This window comes from Mobula birostris, chromosome 14 (genome assembly GCF_030028105.1).
Source record: "Mobula birostris isolate sMobBir1 chromosome 14, sMobBir1.hap1, whole genome shotgun sequence".
NCBI classification, from domain to species: domain Eukaryota; kingdom Metazoa; phylum Chordata; class Chondrichthyes; order Myliobatiformes; family Myliobatidae; genus Mobula; species Mobula birostris.
The window spans coordinates 7965626-7988273 of record NC_092383.1 but is presented as its reverse complement, the minus strand read 5'-3'; the positions used below and the strand labels follow the sequence as shown (position 1 = coordinate 7988273).

Below are 22648 nucleotides of genomic sequence, written 5' to 3'. Positions count from 1 at the left end.
GTACAATATACAATATTCAACAAAGAAAATTTAGAAATGTAGATATAAGATGCAAACTGCACTACATAAAACATTTTTGATCATCACCTGGCAATGTAAACACAACTTTGTTGCTAGAAAAATATATGAACACATTTTAAACATCGTATGGCTGATCTGGGGTGCGGGGCATCTGAAAATGCATTATACTTTAATTAAAAATAGCAACTCAGGTGAAGAAAATCTGAATACAAACGTATTGGAAATGCTGCAAATCAAGTTTTCCTGACCTGCTGAGTTCCTCCAGTATTTTCCAGGAGATTCCCAAATTTTGCTTTGTTTCTAATATAACATTTACAAGATTTTTCAGAGCTCATGGATATCATTTAATGCAGTTCCCCATCTCCATCTCCTAATCTTTTTTTATGCCATGGACTCAAACTGTGGACCCCAGGTTGGGAACTCCTGATCTAGATCATAACTTGCCCCACTCCAAGGTGTCTTAGGTGTTCAATGTTTTCACGAAATGGTGTTTTCAGTAAAAATACTGCTAAAAAATAACACCATGGTCAAAAACACATTTAAACCCAAGGAAGAGAGTGGTTAAGCAAAGTACTTTTTTAAAACACCAGTTCCAGTATCAATTGCTCACCCATCAATAATTAGATGTTCATAAGGACCCTTCTTGTCACACACAGGACAAACCCACGTCGGTTTCTTCTCGTTCATCTGAATGTAAAGTGTTGCATCAAAGCACTGGAGATGTGAACAAGTTATAGCACGACATGGGATCGTCAAACGCATTTTGCCCAGCTGGAAAAAGAAGCATATGGGTTCTCGGTCAAATTATCCAGAATACCTTCAAATATCACCTCACTTTTAAGAAAAGATATCTTTAACTTCACAAATGCCAGTGAAATTAACTTATTTTATGTGAGAATTAACATTAAATGAGCAAAAAACAACTTAAAGCTGCAACTTTGCTAAGTGCAACAAGACTCATTGACCCAGTATTTATACATCCAGAATTCTCATGGAACTGGGAAAAAAAACTAAGTATTATGAATTGGTTTCTTTTTTTTTTCAAAGTCATAAATTTGAATTTGGCACGCCAGGTTTCAATGCGTCATCTACTGTTAAGCACACAACAGTGCAGCCTCTTCTCGATCATTATAGCCTTCAACACAATTTGTTCTCGATCCTTTGTGTGTATCCCACAAGAGGACCACAACCTCGTAGGGTTTAGAGGCCTGCCTGTCTCAATGACCCAGAGAGCTATGTCAGCTAGAGTCAGCGTCTTGTGCTTTGTCTCTTGGTAGAGTCAGCCATGCCAAGTAGTTCAAAGAGTAGAGGTTAGACTAAGAACACTCTACTGGTCCTCGTTTTGGGGGTTCAGCTCAGGGCTAACCCTTACTGATCAAAACAAATTGGTACGGAAACAGCAATGAAGGATCCTTCTTCAACTGTGTGTGACAGTATGGACGAACAGATACGGAGGATCTTCACTACTGCCCCAAACGCCAGCAGCGTAATGGCCAGTAAGCTTTGTGTGTATACATATGACAGTCAGTTCCAAGTGTTTCAAACTGTACTATATGCTGTTCATTCACTATACTTGATAAGATTTTATTTCAAGGGTTATGCAAAATAAGAGCAAGAAGGCATTTTTAGTTCATTAATGATTATACGCAATGGCAATGCAGTTGTAGGTACAGCAGATTAGTAGTGCTATCCTCTAAAGATTTGATACTTCTGGTGACGGTGAATATAATCATTCCATTGATTTATTTTTGCTATATTTTACATTGATACTGTTTAGCCTTAAAATACAGAATAGCAGTGTAAGGATTGTTATTTAAAGGGGCAAGGAGATGACATATAGTTTGGCAATTTATTTCAATGTTTATGCATAGAATACTAGAATGACCCATGATCATTTTTTTGACTCTCAGGCAAATGGCAGATTCATGCAACTGGCAACTCTCATTCCTCATGGGCACTGGAATGGCTGAGAGTATACTGCACTTCTGAAGGCAAGAAGCTTTTCAAATGTCATATGGTTCTCTGAAAATACTCAAAATTTATCAGCTTATCTTTCGGGTGCTATCTCATCTGCTGTGCATTCACATTTTTATTTGCATTACGATTCAGAAGCTCAAAGCCAACCAGTTTCCAAGTAAAATAATAAGCAAATGGGAGCGCCTTAGCCAATTAACATTAGATGAATAAATCTGACATGTCATTGCAGATGTCCAACATGTGCACTAACATGAATTTTAAGGTCTTAAAGATGTAATGTAACCAATATCATAGAGTTATAGAAAGGAAGAATATTTGGCCTATAATGCCCGTGTTAGTTATGAGTTACATTATTCACAGCAACCCAGTTCACAGCAAATTTCCTTGTAGGCAACAGATCATCAAGTGCTCTTTCAAGTATTTGACATATTGTGAGCAATTTGGGGTCCTATACTCAAGGAAGGATGTGCTGGTATTGAAGAGGGTCCAGAGAAGGTTTACTAGAATTATCCTGGAAATAAAAAGGTTAATATATGAGGAGCATTTGATGACTCTGTAACTGCACTCGTTGGAGTTCAGAAGAATGAGGGGAAAGGCCTGGATAGAGTGAACGTGAGAAAATATTTCCAATAGTGAGAGGGTCTAAGACCAGAAAGCACAGCCTCAGAATACAATGGACTTCCTTTTAGAACAGAGATGAGAAGGAAATTCTTTCCTGAGAGTAGTTATTTCCAGAGAGGAATTCATTGCCCCAAAAAACAGTAGATACTGTCATTGGGTATATTTAAAGCAGAGATTGATAGGTTCTTGATTGGTTAGGTTGGCAAAGGTTACAGGGAGAAGGCAGGAGAATGGAGTTAAGAGGGAAAATAAATCAGCCAGGTTCAAAATTCAAGAGTAGATTCAATGGGCCAAATGGGCCAATTATGGCCCTGTGTTATGGTATTTCTGAAGTGTTACAAGCCTTTCTTTACTGAACTTTCAGTCAGCAAATTCCAGAGTATTGCTCTTTGGGTTAAATTATCTTTGCTCTGATGTCCTTTCCATCATTACCTTATAACTATGCCTTTCCACCACCATTCTCACCTCCAACCACTCCACACCTAATCAATCCTTACATTGTAACTATGCTTCTCCTGCCTCTACCCCCTCCAACCTCATTGGCAGCTCTGATCAAGTTCAAATTTAATTGTCATTCAACCATATACATGGATACAGCCAAACAAAACAATGCTCCCCTAGGGCCAAGGTGCAAAACATAGCTACAAAACAAAAATTTAAAAAATGATATAGCCCAAGTCCCTGAGTATCATTGCCTGTTGATTGATGGTGCCTGGGATGTTGTCCTGGAGCCATATTTCTGCAGTACAAGCCAGTAGCAGTTTTTCATCTTGCCCAAGTACAGCTACAGACGAACGCAATCCAACTTGTCTTCCACCGAGCGAACACTGGAGGTCAGCACTGACAGGAAGGGCCAGCCTCCAACCCCCAGCATGGAATCCAGAACACAGCTGGCTCTGGTGTCTCCTTTCCCAGCAACCACAACAGACAACCCGAGGCATGAGGGCCTTGTCTGCACAACTTAGGCAACACAGCTCCCCACTGCTGGTCTTGTCAATGAACCAGTGACTCGGGCTTGCAGTATTCTGCATTACCAACATCCACCAGCTTCTTGCAATCGCAACAAAAACATCCAAGACAATCACTGCACCATCTGTTGGAGCATGTGCTGCCTCCACACACCGACACTGACACTTTCTTCCTTGAGTGGCTGAAGCAGGCTACATCATGGTGCACAACAATTCTGGCCCGACTGCTATCCAGCAACTCACTGGTGGGGTGGACCTGAAGTATCTGGTGTTCTTAATATCCAGCAGTGCCTTGCGATTGTGTAAAAGACATAAAGGACGAACAATTGCACCTTTGTCTGGACCCAGAGAGGCTGCTGCATCCGAGCGCACTGCCATCGTCATTCAAATTCCAGGAATCTCCCCTCAGCAATCTTAATAAAGAAAACAATCCCAGTATTTTAACTAATAAATGTTCCAAAGTTCAAAGTAAATTTATTATCGCAGTACCAATGAAAGAACTAATCTTTGTAGTCTCTAAACCCTCGCTAGAAAATTCTTCCCCTAATGTGAGTAGCTGAGTTGTATGCAGCTGAGGTTATACTGAAGTTGCATACAATTGTGGCACAGTGCTGTGTCCTTGTATTCTACATTTCAGCTTGTACAGAAAAATATCCCGAATGGCTTATTTATGCCGACAGATGTTCTCTATTGCTCAATGCTCCGAGTGCTCTGACAATTATTGACAACTCCTCTTACTTATTTTCCTTTCCCCAATATAATTTTTCATTTCTGTAGTGGTGAATTTGTGCTCCCAACCACTACACAGTGTTACCTGTTGGGAGGTGTATATTAGTGGATGTCAATGGTGAGCACAGGACTAGCTGTGACCACACCACCACATGAAGACTGGACTCTTGAGCTGCCCATGGGCCATCCACCTCAGCTGGGAGAACATTTGAAGAAAATGTTTTCAGGGCAAATCAGGAATATGATTTAAATGATGTGTTAGACATGGATAGCTGATTGAACAACAACAAAGACATTTTTATAAGTCATTTGGAAGAATTTGTGCATAAGTACATTGAAAATTTATTTCAGCTATTACTGTCACCAAACTAGGACGTGCATCTTTTGTACTTCTATTGCACCCGATATTTACACAAACTGAGCTCGCAGTCTAGGCTAGCATAATCATAAACACAAGAGATTCTGAAGATGCTGGAAATTCAGATTAACACATACAAGCTGCTGGAAAAATCCAAAAGATCAAGTAAATTCTATGTACAGGAACAAACAGTCGACATTTAGGTCAATACCCCTCATTAGATACTGATGAAGAGTCTCAGCCCCAAACGTTGACTGTTTTCCTTCTCCATAGATGCTCCGTGACCCCCGAGTTCCTTCAGCATTTGTGTGAGTTAGGCCAGCATTTTTTTTTAAAAAAGCTTGACAACTTTACAGAATGTTAAGCACAAAGTCAGTATTCATGTTGCACCATAAGCAAGTTACTAAATCTATGAATAACATAGACTTTATATCTGGTAATCAATAACATCGAATATGTGTTTCAGATAACAAACAGTTAATAAACACTGTAAGAGGAAGAGAAGGTAATTTAATCATTAATAATTCAGATATGGTTGTACTCACAGGACACAACAGAGACACCCGTAAACTGGTTGTGGCGATTTCACTGTCAGGATCGGCTGTTAATTTTTCTTTGACTGCATGTGGAAGAGAAGAATTTTTTTCCCAATTACTTAAGAAAGCTGACTTGAGCTATTATTTTAATACAAAACAGACACTGTACGAGTTACAAGCTCCCCCCGCTCCTCAGATTCATAGGTACCCTCAGTACCCGCTCAAAAGCTGTTTCTCACGTACACATTATGGTAGTACACTGCAGCTGTAAGCTTACCACCATCTGGGGTAATCACAGCCAATCGCCGTTCCATCCTTATCTGACATCCACATATATAAAATTTACAGCTGGAGCTATTGTACAGTAATTATAGTCATGCCTATGATTTTATTTGTACTTCCTCAGTCTGCAGCACAGAGGCCAACAGCACTACCACCCTGTCTGACCACATAACAAAGGAACTTTCTGATCTGGCATAATTTTGTGCTCTGCAGTACAGAAGCTTCCAGTGACAGAAGCAGGCTTTATCTTAATACAATCAGAAACACCCATTATACAGCCTACAGGAACAACAACTGACTGTACTGTTTTGCTTCACGACACTCTGAAAGTGTGAACATAAATATTTGCTTAATGTCTGAATCTAGTCTACATTTCCTCTTTTGTCCCTTCCTGTTAAAAACTGAGGCACCACAAAACCACTGTGCAAGATGTGCCTACATAGTATAAACCCTGTGGGGCTGAGAGGAAATGGGAAGTTTCTGGCTAGGAGTGACCTAAGTGGTGGGCAATTCTCTTTCCAGCAGATCTTGTTATATCTACATATTACAGCTCTTGGAACAAGAACCATAATCTGCTCACACCCTCCCTTTTGCCTCAACAGACATTAAAAAATTACAGCTTACACTGTGCAAAGTGAACCAAATTCTATGAGAGACAGACGGAACAGTAAAAGCAGCAGTTCCAAAGAACAGTTGACTATGCACTTGAAAGCCATTGTCCAAATACCTTCACACCCAGCATTCTAAACTGAACTGTCAAGATCATGTCTATTTTCCCCCCCAAAAGTAAAAGTAAATTTATTATCAAAGTACATACAGTGTATATCACCATATACTACTGAGATTTATTTTCTTGCTGGCATTTACGGGAAAATAAAAATATATAATAGAATTTGTGAAAAACTATATACAAATACTGACAAACAACCAATGTGCAAAAGAAGGCATTGTATATAAAATTTACACATACAGATTTATATACAAATAAATAATACTGAGAGTGAGAGTTGTAGAATACTTGAAAGTGAGTCTGTAGGTTGTGGAATCAATTCAGAGGTGAGGTGAGTGAAGTCATCCACGTCCATTCCTGAGCTTGATGGTTGAACGGTAGTAAGTGTTTCTGAACCTGGTGGTATGTCCTTCTTACCTGATGGTAGGAGCGAAGCTACAAGCCTGTGTGGTGAAGATCCTTCATGATGGATGCTGCTTTCTTGCGGCAGTGCTCCTTGTAAATGTATTCAGTGGAGGAGAGGACTTTGCCTGTAATGGACTGGGCTGTATCCAGCATTCCCTGTAGACATCTTTGTTCCTGGGCATTGGTGTTTCCATACCAGGCTGTGATACAACCAGTTAGGATACTCTCCACTGTGCATCTAAAGTTTTAGGTGACTAATGAATCTACACAAACTTCTAAGAAAGTAGATGTGATGGCACTTGCACGTTGATCCCAGAACAGATCCTCTGATATAACGTGAAGGAATTTAAAGCTACTAATGCTCTCCACCTCCAATCCCTTAATGAAAACTGCCTCATTATTTATCAAATATATCACAGTTCTACATCATTCTTATATTCTGAGAGAAATGAAAGGACAGAACAGGAAAAGAGTAAGGAAAAGGGAGAGGCAAAGATCAGCCAGTCGACCCTTTAAACAAATTTGGCCCAAGGCAGAAACATTTCATTTGTTGGGCTCAAATTCTATTTTGGAACTGCGGTGGCAACAGTAACATCCACTGTGCTTCTAGATCTTATTTATTGGTCAAAGCCACTTTTGGCAAGGGCTTTAATTAACTAAGGGTGGCAGCACAGGACCTTTCACCTTTGGAACCTATCCAGAAGTACAGGTCTTTTGAAAGGTTGTGCCGAAAAATAAAATCACCATTGATAGCAACAAACAGCAGGCTAATTATGGGTTATATCAGCTTTCATTTACTATAATAAGCAGGAGGATTAGAAATTACAGCTGGAGACAGACTATTTGAAGTTGTCAGGGCGCTCTAAGTTTCTCTTGCACTGTGCCATGACTCCTGCTGGCAGGATTGGTTCTGAGTTCCTAAAGCAAGCTTGTTGGTATCTGCTAAGACCATTAAGTTCATCAGTGTTTTTTGCAGGCCACATGGCCACAAAAGGCACCAATGGCTCAAGCTGTTGTCTCAGAGAAAGTAGCAATAAAAGATGGAATCTCACCAAAAAATGATGAGGGGGCATGGGGATAAATATTGGGTAGTTTATAATCCACATTTCCCATAAATAAATAGGAAAAAATGTGCAAATAGCCAGTGAGAGTGAAAAGACCTTACAGAATTAATTTGGGAATATTTAAAATACAATATAAGTCAAAAATTTAAGGAAAAAACTTAAATGATCACAAGCACCTCCCTCCTATATCAAAAGTACCTACACCAGGCACTGCGTCAAGAAGGCAACATCTATCAAAGATGCCCATGCGATCTTCTCGCAGCCGTGGCAGAAGGTATAGAAGTCTGATGTCCCACACCACCAGGTTCAAAAATAGGTTCCTTTCAACCATTTGGTTTTTGAAACAACCTATAAAACCCTAATTGCTATTTCTATAATAGCAACAACCTAATAATTTTACTTGACAGAGATTTTATTTTGTATTCATTTTGTTCTTTCTTAGATTATTTTGTAATTTATGTTTTTCTTGTTAATGATGTCTAATACCATGTGCCTAATGTGTTATTCCAAGTTTTTCATTGTACCTATACACACATGTGCATATGACAAGTCTGACTTTTGAGGTAAGAATTATACCTCTGATTAAAAGTACCACTGCTTCCTAAAACCGAATGGATAAAGACCTTGCTGGATGTTAAAAAGCTCAAGATTTAATGAGTCTTCTCAGAGCTTTCTCACCCCATTAGGCATAAGAAAATTCACTTAACCTTTTTTTTTAAAACAGAAAGAAAGTTCGGGCTTCCATTCTTAATTACAATTCACTAACCCTTATAAGAACCTACAATCAACAAATACCAAAGATCCAATTCAGCTGTGATATAGCTGAGAGTGAACAGCCTGTGACCACTGGCTAACAAGCTTCAAGGATTGCCCCTTGGGCAATTCCTATCATTAACAAATAAAGACCAATCATGAGCTAGCACATTTAAGAGGAAGACAATTTGAAGCCGAAGAATGCCACATTTTGATTCCAGGAACTTTCCCGACAGGCTACTGCCACAGAGAATCAGAGTTTGCGTGGCAAGCTGTTTTCATCATTTATACTGAAATTGCTATGATACATTTTGAAAGATGCTTGTCATATAATCGATTGGAAAGGAGGAATGGCTTGCTCTTTTAGAGCAAATTGAACAGCCCAGGGGAAGTTCATTACATGCAGAAACAAATGTCTGTAATCAAAGTAATGAAGTCACCAATTCATAGAATAAGGGGGTTAAAAACAAGTTAAGTTTACTTAAAAACATTCATCCTGAAAACTCAGCATAACTTAGTCATAGAATCGTAGAATACTACAGAACAGAAACAGGTCCTTCAGCCTATCTAGCCTGTGCTAAACTATTAATCTGCCTAGTCCAATTGACCTGTCCCCAGATCATAACCCTCCATACACCCCTTACTCATGTACCTATCTAAATTTTTCTTAAATGTTGAAATCGACCCCACATCCACCACTTGCGCTGGCAGCTAGTTCCACACTTTCACCATCCTCTAAGTGAAATAGTCCCCCCCTCATGTTCTCCCTAAACATTTAACTTTTCACCCTTAACCAACAACCTTTAGTTGTAGTCTCACCTAACCTTGGTGGAAAAATCCTGCTTGCATTTACCCTTTCTATATCTCTGATAATTTTGAATACCTCTATTAAATCTCCTCTCAATCTTCCATGTTCTAGAGAATAAAGTCCTAACCTTTCACTATAATTCAGATCCTCAAGTCTGGACACCTTCCATGTAAATTTTCTCTGCACCTTTTCTATTATATTTATCTCATTCCTGTAGGTAGATGACCAAAAATGAATACAATGCTCCAAATTAGGTCTCACCAGTGTCTTATAGAATTTCAACATAACATCAATGGTACATGGTGCTTAGGAAAATATAGGGCTAAGGGTAACCCTAGGTAATTTCTAAAGTAAGTACATGTTTGGCACAGCATTGTGGGCAGAAAGGCCTGTATTGTGCTGTAGGCTTTCTATCCCAACTCCAGTACTCAGTACATTGATTTATGAGGGCCAATGTGTCAAAAGCTTTCTTTATGACCCTATCTACTTGTCATGCAACCTTCAAAGAATTATGGATCTGTAGCCCCAGATACTCCTACTCTACTGCACTCCTCAGTGCCCTCTCTCTCATCATATAGGCCCTACCATGGTTGGTCCTCCCAAGTGCTACATCTCACACCTGTCTGCATTAAATTCCATCTGCCATTTTTAAGCGCATTTTTCCAGCTGGTCCAGATCCCTCTGCAAGCTTTCATAGTCCTCACCATCAAATTTTTCATTTGCAAATTCGCTGATTCAGATTACTACACTATCATACAGATCGTTGATGTAGATGACAAGCAACAACAGACCCAGGACTGATCCCTGCGGCACAGCACTAATCAAGGCCTCCAGTCGGAGAGGCAACTCTCTACGACAACTCTCTGGCTTCTCCCACAAAGCCAATGTCTAATCTAATTTACTACCTCATCTTAAATGTCATGTGACTGAACCTTCTTGACCAACCTCCCATGCAGGACCTTGTCAGATGCCTTGCTACAGTCCATGTAGACAACATCCACTGCCTTGCCTTCATGAACTTTCCAGGTAACTTCCTCAAAAAAAAATCTAAGATTACTTTGACAGGACTTACCACGCACAAAGCTATGTTGACTATCCCTAATCAGTCCCTGAATATCCAAATACTTATGCATCCGGTCCCTTCGAACACCTTCCCACTTCTGGTGTCAGACTCACCGAGCTATAAATTCCTGGATTATTCTTACTGTCTTTCTTAAACAACAGAACAACAATCCTCTGGCACCTCACCCATGGCTAAGAATGTTTTAGATATCTCTGCTAGGGCCCTTACAATTTCTGCACTAGCACCCCACATGGTCCAAGGGAACATACTGTCAGGCCCTGGGGATTTATCCACCCTAATTTGCCTCAAAACAGCAAATTCTTCCTCATCCATAATCTGTATATGGTCCACGACGTCACTGCTGCGTTTCCTCACATCTACAGACTCTGTGTCCATCTCACGAGTAAAGACATACAAAAACTACATTTAAGATCTCCTCCATCTCTTTTGACTCCATGGATAGATTACCATTCTAATCGTCCAGAGGACCAATTTTGTCCCTTGCAATCCTTTTGCTCTTAACATATCTGTAGAAGCCGTTTGGATTCTCCTTCAACATGTCTACTGGAGCGACCTCATGCCTCCTTTTAGCCCTCCTGGTTTCCTTCTCAAGTATTCTCTGACATTACTTATACTCCTCAAGTACCTCCTTTGTTCCTACTTGCTTATACTTGCTATGTACTTCCTTTTTAATTAAAACTTAACCAGGGTCTCAATATCTTTTGTCAACCAAGGTTCCCTACACAAATTGTCTTTACCTTTTATTCTGACAAGCACATCCAAACTCTGTACTCTAAAAATTTCCACTTTTGAAGGCCTCCCACTTACCAAGTATATCTTTGCCAGAAAATCCTAGCCCAATCCACACTTGCCAGATCCTTTTGATACCATCAAAATTGGCCTTTCTCCAATTTGGAATCTCAGCCTGAGGATCAGACCTTTCCTTTCCCATAGTTACCTTGAAACTCATGGCATTATGATCACTAGATGCAAAGTCTTCCCCTACACAAACTAGTCACCTGCCCTGTCTCATTCCCTAATAGGAGATCTAGTATCCCACTCTTTCTAGTTGGGACTTACGTTTTGATGAAGGGAACTTTCCCGAACACATTTGACAAACTCTTTTCCATCCAGCCCCTTTACAGCATGGGAGTTCCAGTCAATACTTGGAATGTTAAAATCACCTATTATCACAACTTTATGTTTTGTGCAGCAGTCTGCAATCGCTCTAAAAATTTGCTTCTCTAAATCCCACTGATTGTTGGGTGGTCGAGAATACAATCCCAATATCGAGGTCATACTTTTTTTATTCTCCATTCTACCCATAAATCCTGACCGAGCACTGCCATGACATTTTTCCTGATTAATAATGCTACCCTTCCAGCTCTATATGTCTAAAATGATGGAACATTGAGCTGCCAGTCCTGCAACCAAGTCTCCCTAATGGCTACATTACATAATTCCATGTGCTGATCCTAAGCTCATCCACCTCGCCTACAATACCCCTTGCAATGAAACATACACAGCTCAATAAACTTGATGTGCAAAAGACAAACCACACATAAAAAAATAACTGAGAACAAGTTGTAAAAGAGTCCTTGAAAATGAATTTGTAGATAGTAGAATCAGTTCGAAGTTGTGGTCATGAGATGGTGTGACTTTGTGATGATGAGCTAAGACATTGAAATCAAAAGCCTTCCAAAGTGCAATTAAATCAAATCAAGAGATCCCATTAGCTACAGTGATCAATTCTGAGTTAAAACATTCATTTCTGAGAAATATTTTTTTTAGTTTAGAAAACTGATGAATAAATAAGTGCTTGGTCTCCTACACCAGAACATTTGAGCTACTTTTAGTCGTTCATTTTCAACATTAATCCTGCAGTGCTTCTGAGCTCTTCAAATAGCTGAACTATACAGTAAACAGAAATCACTTAGCCTGATCAGTCAATTAGTGGCTACTTGGGCACTTGGCCAAAATTGCTGCAGCTAGATTTTAATGGAACATCAAGTGTAAAGTCAGCACAGTAGTTAAATGCTGAAGAACAAATACAGTTTTGGCACATCACACTTAAAAAAAACACAAAACAGCAGCTTTCATAATTCAGCAAATGTTTCAACAAATGCAACCTTTTTAAATTAGCATGCTTCTAAACCAAGTAATGATAATTTCAAATTTTAACTCCTTAAAAATGTAAACAAGCATAAATTTACCCAACCTGTCAGATAGCAAGCGTAAGACAAAATTTCAGATCAAAAGTCGTCCCAGATCCTGCTCTGGTTAATCAATCTCAGCTTAACTCAACTGAATCTACTCTTTAGCCTAGTGACAAAAAAAATCAGTCAACTTCCTGTCACTTACCAATTGTTAATGCATTTCTAAATATTGGAAAAGGATAGAACAGAATTGAGCTCAGATGTTTAAAGTACTTGTGAATAGTTTGGCAATGCACATATAAAACCTGGCACAAGTAGAATCAATTGAGAAGCTCAAAAGGATAAAATGAGGCACATTAAAGGCTAAAGTTTTATGCACACAAAAAGCATTGTTCTTTATTGTTCATGATTCAACATTACTTCACTTTTAAGATTACTGGAGAACAGTCCCATTTGAAATATCATTTTAAAAAATAAGCTATATGGGGTCTTTCTGCTGGTTGGTCTTCATGAAATATCATAAAATGGTTCAAATAATGTGGCAGAGAATCACAAGGTTCACAATGGCATAAGGTTTAGATCACTACTGATAGGTCGGCAAGAAAACTTGGCTGTAGTGTTTGCGTAGGGTTTGTGGCCTTTGTTTATGGAAAAGTAAAACCCTGTAGGGTTCTCAAAGGTATGAACCATGAACCGTGCTTAATAATGTGCATGACTATGGTACAGCAGAGCAGAACCTATTTCAGCACTGCTAACCATCCCTTTGCTATCAAATGGCTTACTGATATGCACTATTCACGTCATGGAGGAAAATCAGACAGTTGCAGCTACTGTAATCTATAAAGGCACCTTCCATTACACTTTCAGAATTGGAATTGAGAGAAATTGGCAACACTTGCAGGCTGCCTAGGCACACCCATAGGTTGTGTTAGTTGTTAATGCAAATGACAGAATTCATTGCTTCAATGCATATGTGACAAATAAATGAATCTGAATCTGAGATTCTATCACTAGTGAGGCAAGAGATGACAGATCCCATTGACATGGCAACAATGAACACAAGCTTTCAGTATATCATGAACTAACAGCGTATTTATGGCTGGAATTAGATTAAACTCTTATGAATGGACTAAAATCAATAGTAACCAGAAAGGATACAGTTTTGAACAGTAGCACTGATTTTTAATCATACAAAGGCACTGCCTGATTACTTATGCAAATTTTTAACTTGTTAGTCTTTGCACTTACTTAATGCTCTGGAATGGTCCGGGTTTCGTATTCCTTTTGCTCGTAGTCTTTGAAGCAACACAGCAGAAGACAACTGTTTTACAAGGTAAACTGCCATGGAGTAGCTCTGATAGACAGAAATGCACACTGTCATTAACTACAACCACAAATTAATGGAATCATATTTAATGAACATAGTTCCAATCTCTAGTATCTGTCTTTTTTTGTACCAATTAAAACTTAGAATTTGCACCAGTTCTCTGAAGTGTACATTAGGATTTCAAAATACAAAGATGGACAAAATATGTCTGAATTTAAAGGCTCAAGATTCAAAGTAAATTTATTATCAAAGAATGTATACTTTGATATTGAGATTCATTTTAGAGTCATAGAGTTATAAGAAACAGGACCTTCAGCCTATCCAGTCTGTGCCAGCCCACTTAAACTACCTAGTCCCATCGACCTGCAGCTGGATTGTGGCCCTCCATACCCCTTCCCTCCATGTACCTATCTAAACTTCTCTTAAATGTTGAAATCAAGATTACATCCACCATTTGCGCTGGTAGCTCATTCCACAGTCTCACCACTTGCTGAGTTGAGAAGTTTCCTCCCATGATATCCTTAAACATTTCACCTTTCACCCTTAACCCATGACATCATCTTGTAGTTTCACCCAATCTCAATGGAGAAAGATTGCGGGCATTGACCCTATCTATACCTCTCATAATTTTATTTACTTCTATCGAATCTCCCCTCAATCTTCGAATTCTAGGAAAGAAAGATCTAACCCATTCAATCTTTCTTGCAGGCATTCATAGTAGAACAGAGAAATACACGCAGACTGACAAACAACCAATGCACAATTTTTACATTAGTTGTCAATCAGGGGACTACAAAATGGGTTTGTCAATCCTAAGTTGGTGGGGTGGGATGTGGTGAGGAAATAATAGTCATGTCTTCTACTTCAAAATGCTACCCTGTCAGACAGCAGGAGAGAAAAGATTTGGGCTTGATTGCAATACCTACATTCAAAATGCTTGCCAGCATTCCAAATTCAAGAAACAGTCAACTATAACTAGTATGGCATTAAACTCCATAGGATTATCTTTACTTCAGGAAGGAGAAAGCTTGAAATAACATTACTAGTGATGTATTATGGGGAAAAAACTAATATTGAGAAGACAAGGATAAAGATCGCTCAAACCCCTATACCAAGATCCATTGCAAATGCCAAGACCACTTCAAAATTAATATCCTATTTGTTAGTTAAGACCACTTTAGAATAGTGGTTTGAGAATCTCCTTAAGTGGCCCCCCCATCCCACAATGAGCGACATACCCAAGATTCATTATCTGAACTTGTTGCCTGTTAGTACATTGAAATGCCATTTACAATATAAATAACAGCAAGTCAACAACCTGAGTACACATTTCTGGCACACCACATTCATTGCTTCAGGCCAAACAGAATTAGGTACTGTGACTCGCTACTACAAAGACTCGTGCTACATATAGTCTGCAGTTTGCAAAAATCAAGATTCAGAGTAACAAACACAGCTTTTATAAACTGCATTCAAACTGTATTGATAACGTACGTTTTCATTTGAATCCAAACAAATCTGTGTGTTTAACCTATTTCATTAGCAAAGGAGGGGTGAAAATGAAAACAAAATTGCTGGAAACAGCACTGGTGGCTCAGTTGTTAGAGCAAAATGCAAGAACTGCAGATTTATCAGAAGAGAATATATCGGTCTACCATTGGGCAATAATATTAGGTTGTTCAGTTGCACACCTAATGCAATGCCATGGTCACACAGTTCTAGTGGTCTGGTCAATCCCAATGTCCATGGCCACGTTTGTGGAGAGTGCACGTTCCTCATATGATCATGTGAGTATCCTCCCACATAACAAAGAATAGTGGTTGGTAGATTAACTGGCGACTGCAAATTCCATCCCCAAAATTAAGTGTGCAGCAGAATCTGCGAGAGAGAGAGAGGTTTGCCAAGAGTGGGTGGAACAGAGAAAAGGCTGAGGGCTTTGTGGAAATGCAGAGAGAATGTAATGAGATTAGTGCAAGTGGTTGCTTGATTGTTGGTGCAGATGTAATGGCTGAAAAAGTCCACTTACATGCTGTGTGACCATAATACTGCAGACATTAATTTTGTGTTCAATATTAATATCGTGACACGAACTTATTCCACAGAGATAGTGCTTGTTGAAAGCACATTCAAAGTATGTGCTCATTAGACTGTTGTTAACAAGTGCGTCATCACATTCAATGTAAGGAAGGAATATCAGTTTTCTCAAAGATCCTGAAAAGTACTGTAAATCAAGTAACTGATACAGTGCCTATAAAAAGTATTCTGCCCCCACCCCTCGGGAAGTTTTCCTGTTTTATTATTGTTTTACAACATTGAATCAGTGGATTTAATTTTGCTTTTTTTGACACTGATCAACAGAAAAACTCTTTCATGTCAAAGTGAAAAGAAATCTCAATAGTGATCCAAATTAATTACAAAAATAAAATACAAAATAAGTGATTGCATAAGTATTCACCCCTTTAATATGACACACTAAATTATCACTGGTACAGTCAATTGGTTTTAGAAGTTACATAATTAGTTAAATGAAGATCACTTGTGTGCAGTCAAGGTGTTTCACTTGACTATAGTAAAAACACACCTGTATCTGGAAAGTCCAACTGCTCCTGAGTCAGTATCCTGGCAAAAACTACACCATGAAGACAAAAGCAACTCCGCAAAAAGACTATTGAGAAAGCACAAGTCATGAGATGGAATCAAGAATATTTCCAATTCACTGAATATCCCTTGGTGTACAGTTAAGTCAATCTTCAAGAAATAGAAAGAACATGGCACAGTTGTAACTCTGCCAAGAGCAGGCCGTCTTCAAAAACTGAGTGACCATGCAAGAAATGGACTAGTGAGGGAGGCCACCAAGAGACCTATGCCAACTTTAGAGGAGTTATAAGCTTCAGTGATTGAGATGGGAGAGTGGCAAAGAGAAAACCACTGTTGAAAAAAACTCTCACGAAATCTCGGTTAGAGTTTGCCAGAAGGCATGTGGGAGACTCTGAAGTCAGCTGGAAGAAGGTTATATGGACTGATGAAACCATTATTGAGCTTTTTGGACATCAGACTAAATGCTATGTTTGGCATAAGCTAAACATGGCACATAATTAAAAACACACCATCTTTACCATGAAGCATGGTGGTGGCTGCATCATGCTGTAGGGATGTTTCGCTGCAGCATGCCCTTGGAGGCTTGTGGAGGTAGAGGGTAAAATTAATGCAGCAAATACAAGGAAATTCTGGAGGAAAACCTGATGCAGTCTGCAAGAAAACTGCCACTTCGGAGAAGATTTGTTTTTCAGCAACACAATGACCCCAAGCATAAAGCCAAAGCTACACAGGAATGGCTTAAAAACAGCAAAATTAATATCCTGGAGTGGCCAAGTCAGAGTCCAGACCTCAATCCAATTGAGAATTTGTGGCTGGACTTGAAAAGGGCTGTTCTCTCATGATCTCCATGCAATCTGACAGAACTTGAGCAGTTTTGTAAAGAAGAACGGGGAAAAATTGCAAAGTCCAGATGTGCAAAACAGATAGAGACCTATCCACACAGACTCAAGACTGTAATCTTATGAAATCAGTTATTTTGTGTTTTATATTTGTAATTAATTTAGATCACTTTATAGAGATCTGTTTCCACTTTGACATGGAAGAGTCTTTTTCTGTTCAGTGTCAAAAAAGCCAAATTAAATCTACTGTGATTCAATGTTGTAAAAAAAAACATGAAAACTTCCGGGGGGGGGGGGGAGGGAGGTGTGAATACTTTTTTTTATAGGCACTATATATAATAAATTGGGAAAATGTGTACTATATTGTATTTAATCATGCACTGATTCACTATTTGCAGATTTTTTTTGTTTCAATGAAATAAGTAGCATTAGAAACAGATTTTGTTGAAATTTATCTTATTAAAGGGTGTTTGCCGACTTTGCCTCTGAACTACTTTGTCTCGGGGCTCAAAAGCAAATTTTACATTTCCCTCTGACTACAATCAGGACTGGAATTTGATTGTAAGCAAGGCAGGACAGCAGAAGCCTGACTGGATGAGGACTAACCAATCAGGAGGGATAGACAACAGGGGTATAGGCAACAGGGCTATATATACCACTGGACTAGAAGTGCCTAAGCATCATCCCTGATGAAGTTGGCAAAGTTTGACATTGAAACATCAGTTAAAATTGATAACTGTACCCAGCTGGAAGCACAAGAAGAGTTTATTTGTCATATACACCTTGAAAGAACGAGATCCTTTTTACATCAGACCTCTTTAAAATTACGTACATGGCAAAAAAAACGGTGCATTCTAGCTCATCTGTGGTAAGAGACCTAGTTAGACAAAGCCATGGTGGGGATGATTAAATACAACTTTTGATCTTACTTCACTGAAATTTACTGCACTTATAATACAATTACAGCTCCTATTAAAGTTCTACCCCACTATGTATTTGAACAGATAAAACTTGCCAAAATCTGTTACAACATCTGTCAACAAAGCTATGATCTGAGAATTCTAACAGATGGTGCCGAGTTACAAAGTATGCTGTCCCAGTTTGGACTTGCTTGCTTTATAGAAACAATTATAAGATTAAAACAAGGTATTCTATGCATGTTTTTCACTATCCTGCAACTAGCCTGACTACAGTCACTGAAATTCTCATCAACTATATTAATGCAGATTGTAATGGAAATAAATATTTATTTCAAAATGAAAAGTTGCTTCCAAAACAATGTCTTAAATAGGGCACCTAGTACACTAGGTGGAGATGCACCTCTACTAAAGGAGGTGTAAGGCGCTCCTTCCCTCCACTAGCTTGCAGGTTACCCTTGGGCGAGGTGTAGCACCTGCTTAGCCACCCAATCAAGGTCATGTGAAACTACAGGAGAGTGGATGGTGCATATCACAATTCCTGGTTATGTAACCTCTGATGCCAGGCAGAAGAATATATTAATCTCTGAAGAATATTGTTAATGACTGGGGTCACCCATCTTGTAAAAGACACTGCCCAGAGAAGGCAATAGCAAACCATTTCTGAAGAAAAATTTGCCAGGATAATTATGGTCATGGAAAGACCATGATTGCCTAGGTAATACGACACAGCACATAACGAACAAATGAGTATACTGAACAATTCTCAGGCACAGGTCTCATGAAATTAAGCACCCAGTTTATCTTATCCTGAGAGAGCTGAATTTGCACTATAAAACCGCATTTACCATATAACCTTCCTGGAAAATTCCATGAAGTATTTTGAGGCAACACAAATTCTAACAATAATAAAGGGATACAGATTACACTGTGAATAGATCCTAGGTGTCACTGAATAGATAACAAATTGCAAGCTGCCTTCATCAAAAATGCTTTGGTTGCTTTTTATAATATTCCTACCCAACCATCACCACCTCTATTCTTCATTCTACATATCAGTTATGGCAAAAAGGAGACTAATTCATGGGGCTGTTGATCACCAGACAAAATGAATTGAGGAACAGCACAAGAGCCACCACATCCTTGCTCTAGGAGCATGCCAGCACCTAACAATTATCCTTGTTTGAATTAACACAAGGAAAATTGATCGGTTCCAATTGGGCTCACACACTTTCATTTTGCTTGCAAATATATATGCTTTCCAAAATAACAGCAATATTGACCTTTTTACAAGTCATCTTCCTTGCCTACCAACAGCAGTGTTCTTCTACAGCAGAGGTTCCTAACTTCTTTATGCCATGCAACCTTACCAAGGGCTCCATGGACCCCAGATTGGGAACCCATGTTCTAAAGGTTTAAACTCTTCTGGGCACCTCCATTAAACATCCTTCACAAGTGAGCCTAAATGAACAATCTTAACAAGCACTCATCCTCGCACTGCCTTTAAACCTGTGTAGATATCAAGAGAACTCTAACGTGGGCAGATTATTTCTTTCTCCACCCTTATACTGACCTCACAACCCATTTGCTTCTCTGGCAGGAAAGAGCCAATTTAGCACATAAAGTGAAACTGGAGCCTTATCCAAGGTTTAATTATCTGTAATTATTAAATGGAAGAGCTTACACACTATGGAATTTTTAACATGCTGTTCCACCCCCTATAAAAATCAGCAACATTATGAAACAGCAATGAGCTTTCAGTGCTTCCTTCATCATTCTGACTGGCATTTTATAATACATCATTTCAGTTTTCCATAGTTCATGAAGGATACGCACTGAAGTTTAGCCAAACCTTTTACGCAATATCTTTCAATTGTTTGATTAAAAAGCAGGTAGGGAAACACTTTCTGATACTCTTCACTAACTCTCAAACTGCTCCAGAATGCAAGATAGACCACTTAATATTTCAGAGTCATTATAGATTAAAACAATCTTTAGGCTTGGCCCAATTAGAAGCCAAGTCAGGCCAGTAGCCTCTGCATCCAGCACATAATTCTCCGTAACTTCCACCATCTACAATGGGATCCCACCACCAAGCACATCTTCCCTCTCCCTCTCCCCACTTTCTGCAGGGATCACTCCCTATGTGACTCCGTTGTCCATTCACCCCTCCCCACTAGTACTTATCCTTGCAAGTGGAACAAGTGCCATACCTGCCCCTACACCTCTTCCCTCACTATCATTCAGGGCCCCAAACAGTCCTTCCAGTTGAGGCGACACTTCTGTGACTCTGTTGGGATCATCTACTGTTCCGGTGCTCCCAGTGTGGCCTCCTATATATTGGTAAGACTCAACGTAGACTGGGAGACTGCCTTGCCGAGCACCTACCCTCCACCTGCCAAAAAACTGGGATCTCCCAGTGGCCATCCACTTCATTTCTACTTCCCATTCCCATTCCAACATGTTAGTCCACAGCCTCCTCTACTGCCACAATGAGGCCACACTCCGGTTGCAGGAACAAGACCTTATATTCCATTCTCCAACCCTGACTGTATGAACACCAACTTCTCAAACGTCTGGTAATTGCAAACCCCAACCCCCTCCTCTCACCTTATCTCCCTACCTGCCCATCAGCTCCCTCTGCTGCTCCTCCCCCTTCCCTTTCTTCCATGGTTTTCTACCCTCTCCTTTCAGATCCCCCCCTTCTCCAGCTCTTTCTCTCTTTCACCTCTCAACTTCCCAGCACCTTAAACTGATTAGAAAGGCTGGCTCTGTTACAGGAGTCAAACTGGACCCACTGGAGGCTGCGGTAGAACAAAGGACCCTACAGAAAATCCTGGCAATTCTGGACAATGTTCCTCACCCTCTGCATGCTACTTTGGCAGAACAGAAGAGCACTTTTAGTAATAGACTAAGACAACTGTGCTGCTCCAAAGAGCGCTATACGAGGTCATTCTTGCCCTCAGCCATTAGCCTCTATAATGAGTCAACCTATAGGCGGGGAAGTGATGAACCCTCCTGTTAGACTGCTTCAGGTAACTTTTTTTTTTAAATTCTTTCCTACTGCTCTTCTAACATTTATATATCCGTGCACTTGTAGTGCTACTGTGACACCGTAATTTCTTTTAGGATCAATAAAATACCTATCTATCTTTACCTTACCCCCTACCCCTCTTCTGGTTTCACCTATTACCTACATTGCACTTTTTCCTTCCTTCCCCCCCAACTTCTTGCTCTAATTTCTCATCTTTTTTCCCAGACATGATGAAGGGCCTCAGCCCAAAACGTCGACTGTTTACCCTTTCCCATAGATGCTGCCTGGCCTGCTGTGTCCCTCCAGCATTTTGTGTGTGTTGCTTAGAAGTCAAGGCATATCAATTGGAAGTTCTGTGAGTGGGTGGGAGGTGGGGAAACTGGGAAAGGGGCTTTTATTAGCTGCTGTTGCTGTTTCTTGTGTCGTTCTGCTAAACATGGTGGGCATGCTATGCTGGTGCCCAGAATGTGTGATGACACTTGCAGGCTACCTGCAGCACATCCTTAGTTTGTGCTGGTTTTAATGCAAATGGCACATCTGCCAGTAGGTTTCGATGCACATCTGAATCAAAACCCAAAACTGCTTTTAATTCAACTGATTGGATGTGGCAGGAAAGCTATTCATCAAATAGCTTTGTTAAATTGTAGAATGATACTGGTGAAAGTTTTAATTGGGATTAGCATTTAGGGACAAAGAGTATACTTGAAATGCACAAGGACTAGATTAATTATAGTTAAACAAAGCTTCTGAAAACTGCCTTTGACTGATATTAAACCCAATATTTGGGCCACATGCATTATACTGCTTTAATTAACTGCTTTGAAAGGATGAATATTGAAAAACCTACTCTTCCGATTTCTGCTGACCACGAAACCACAATTGTGTTCGGCACTGTCGTGGACAATCTGACTAGTGAGGTAATGTTGATCGGTCGGCTGGGTCGCTTTGGTTCAACACCATTTTTGGTCGGTGGTAGATAGCCCTGGGATGAAAGCAAAAACTTGCTTATAGTTTTCCCAAAAGAGTAAACCAAGAAAAATTCTATTAGACCAACATTTTTAATACTTACCGGAAGGTTACAAGTTTTTGCATTTACTTTCACACAAAGATTTGGGGGGAAATGATCTTCCTGTGGACAACTAGTTTCTGATAAACAAAACCTAGAAAATTAAGAAAATATTATAAAATTTAAATGTTCTCCAGTAATCCCCAACTGCAAATATTGATTCCTTAACCAATAATGGATATAGTTTGCATTACTAATGTATTAAGAAGTCAAATAATTCTCCAAATGGATAATATGGTAGGTAAAGTTAAATAATATTTTTTTTTCCATTATTCCCTTTTTCATTAACAAGCCCAACATTTAATGCGTATTCCTTGTTGTATTTTGACTTTGCCCAGCTAGGCAACTGTCACCATTAGAAGCCTAAGTCATGGGCCAAGCTTGTTAAGAACTACA

At 39.5% G+C, this 22648-nt stretch overlaps 1 protein-coding gene across 5 annotated transcripts in view; it reads right to left on the bottom strand.

The window, feature by feature from the left end:
* The window catches only part of pias1b (protein inhibitor of activated STAT, 1b), a 279909-nt gene that overhangs the window by 37307 nt on the left and 219954 nt on the right, over positions 1-22648 (bottom strand). For all 5 annotated transcript variants that reach the window (XM_072278052.1, XM_072278048.1, XM_072278050.1 and 2 more), the window contains 5 exons: positions 22256-22346; positions 22034-22168; positions 13720-13825; positions 5220-5293; positions 632-792 (listed from right to left, as the gene is read on the bottom strand). In XM_072278052.1, coding sequence (XP_072134153.1) covers positions 632-792; positions 5220-5293; positions 13720-13825; positions 22034-22168; positions 22256-22346 — 567 coding nt within the window. The remainder of the gene's footprint in view (positions 1-631; positions 793-5219; positions 5294-13719; positions 13826-22033; positions 22169-22255; positions 22347-22648) is intronic.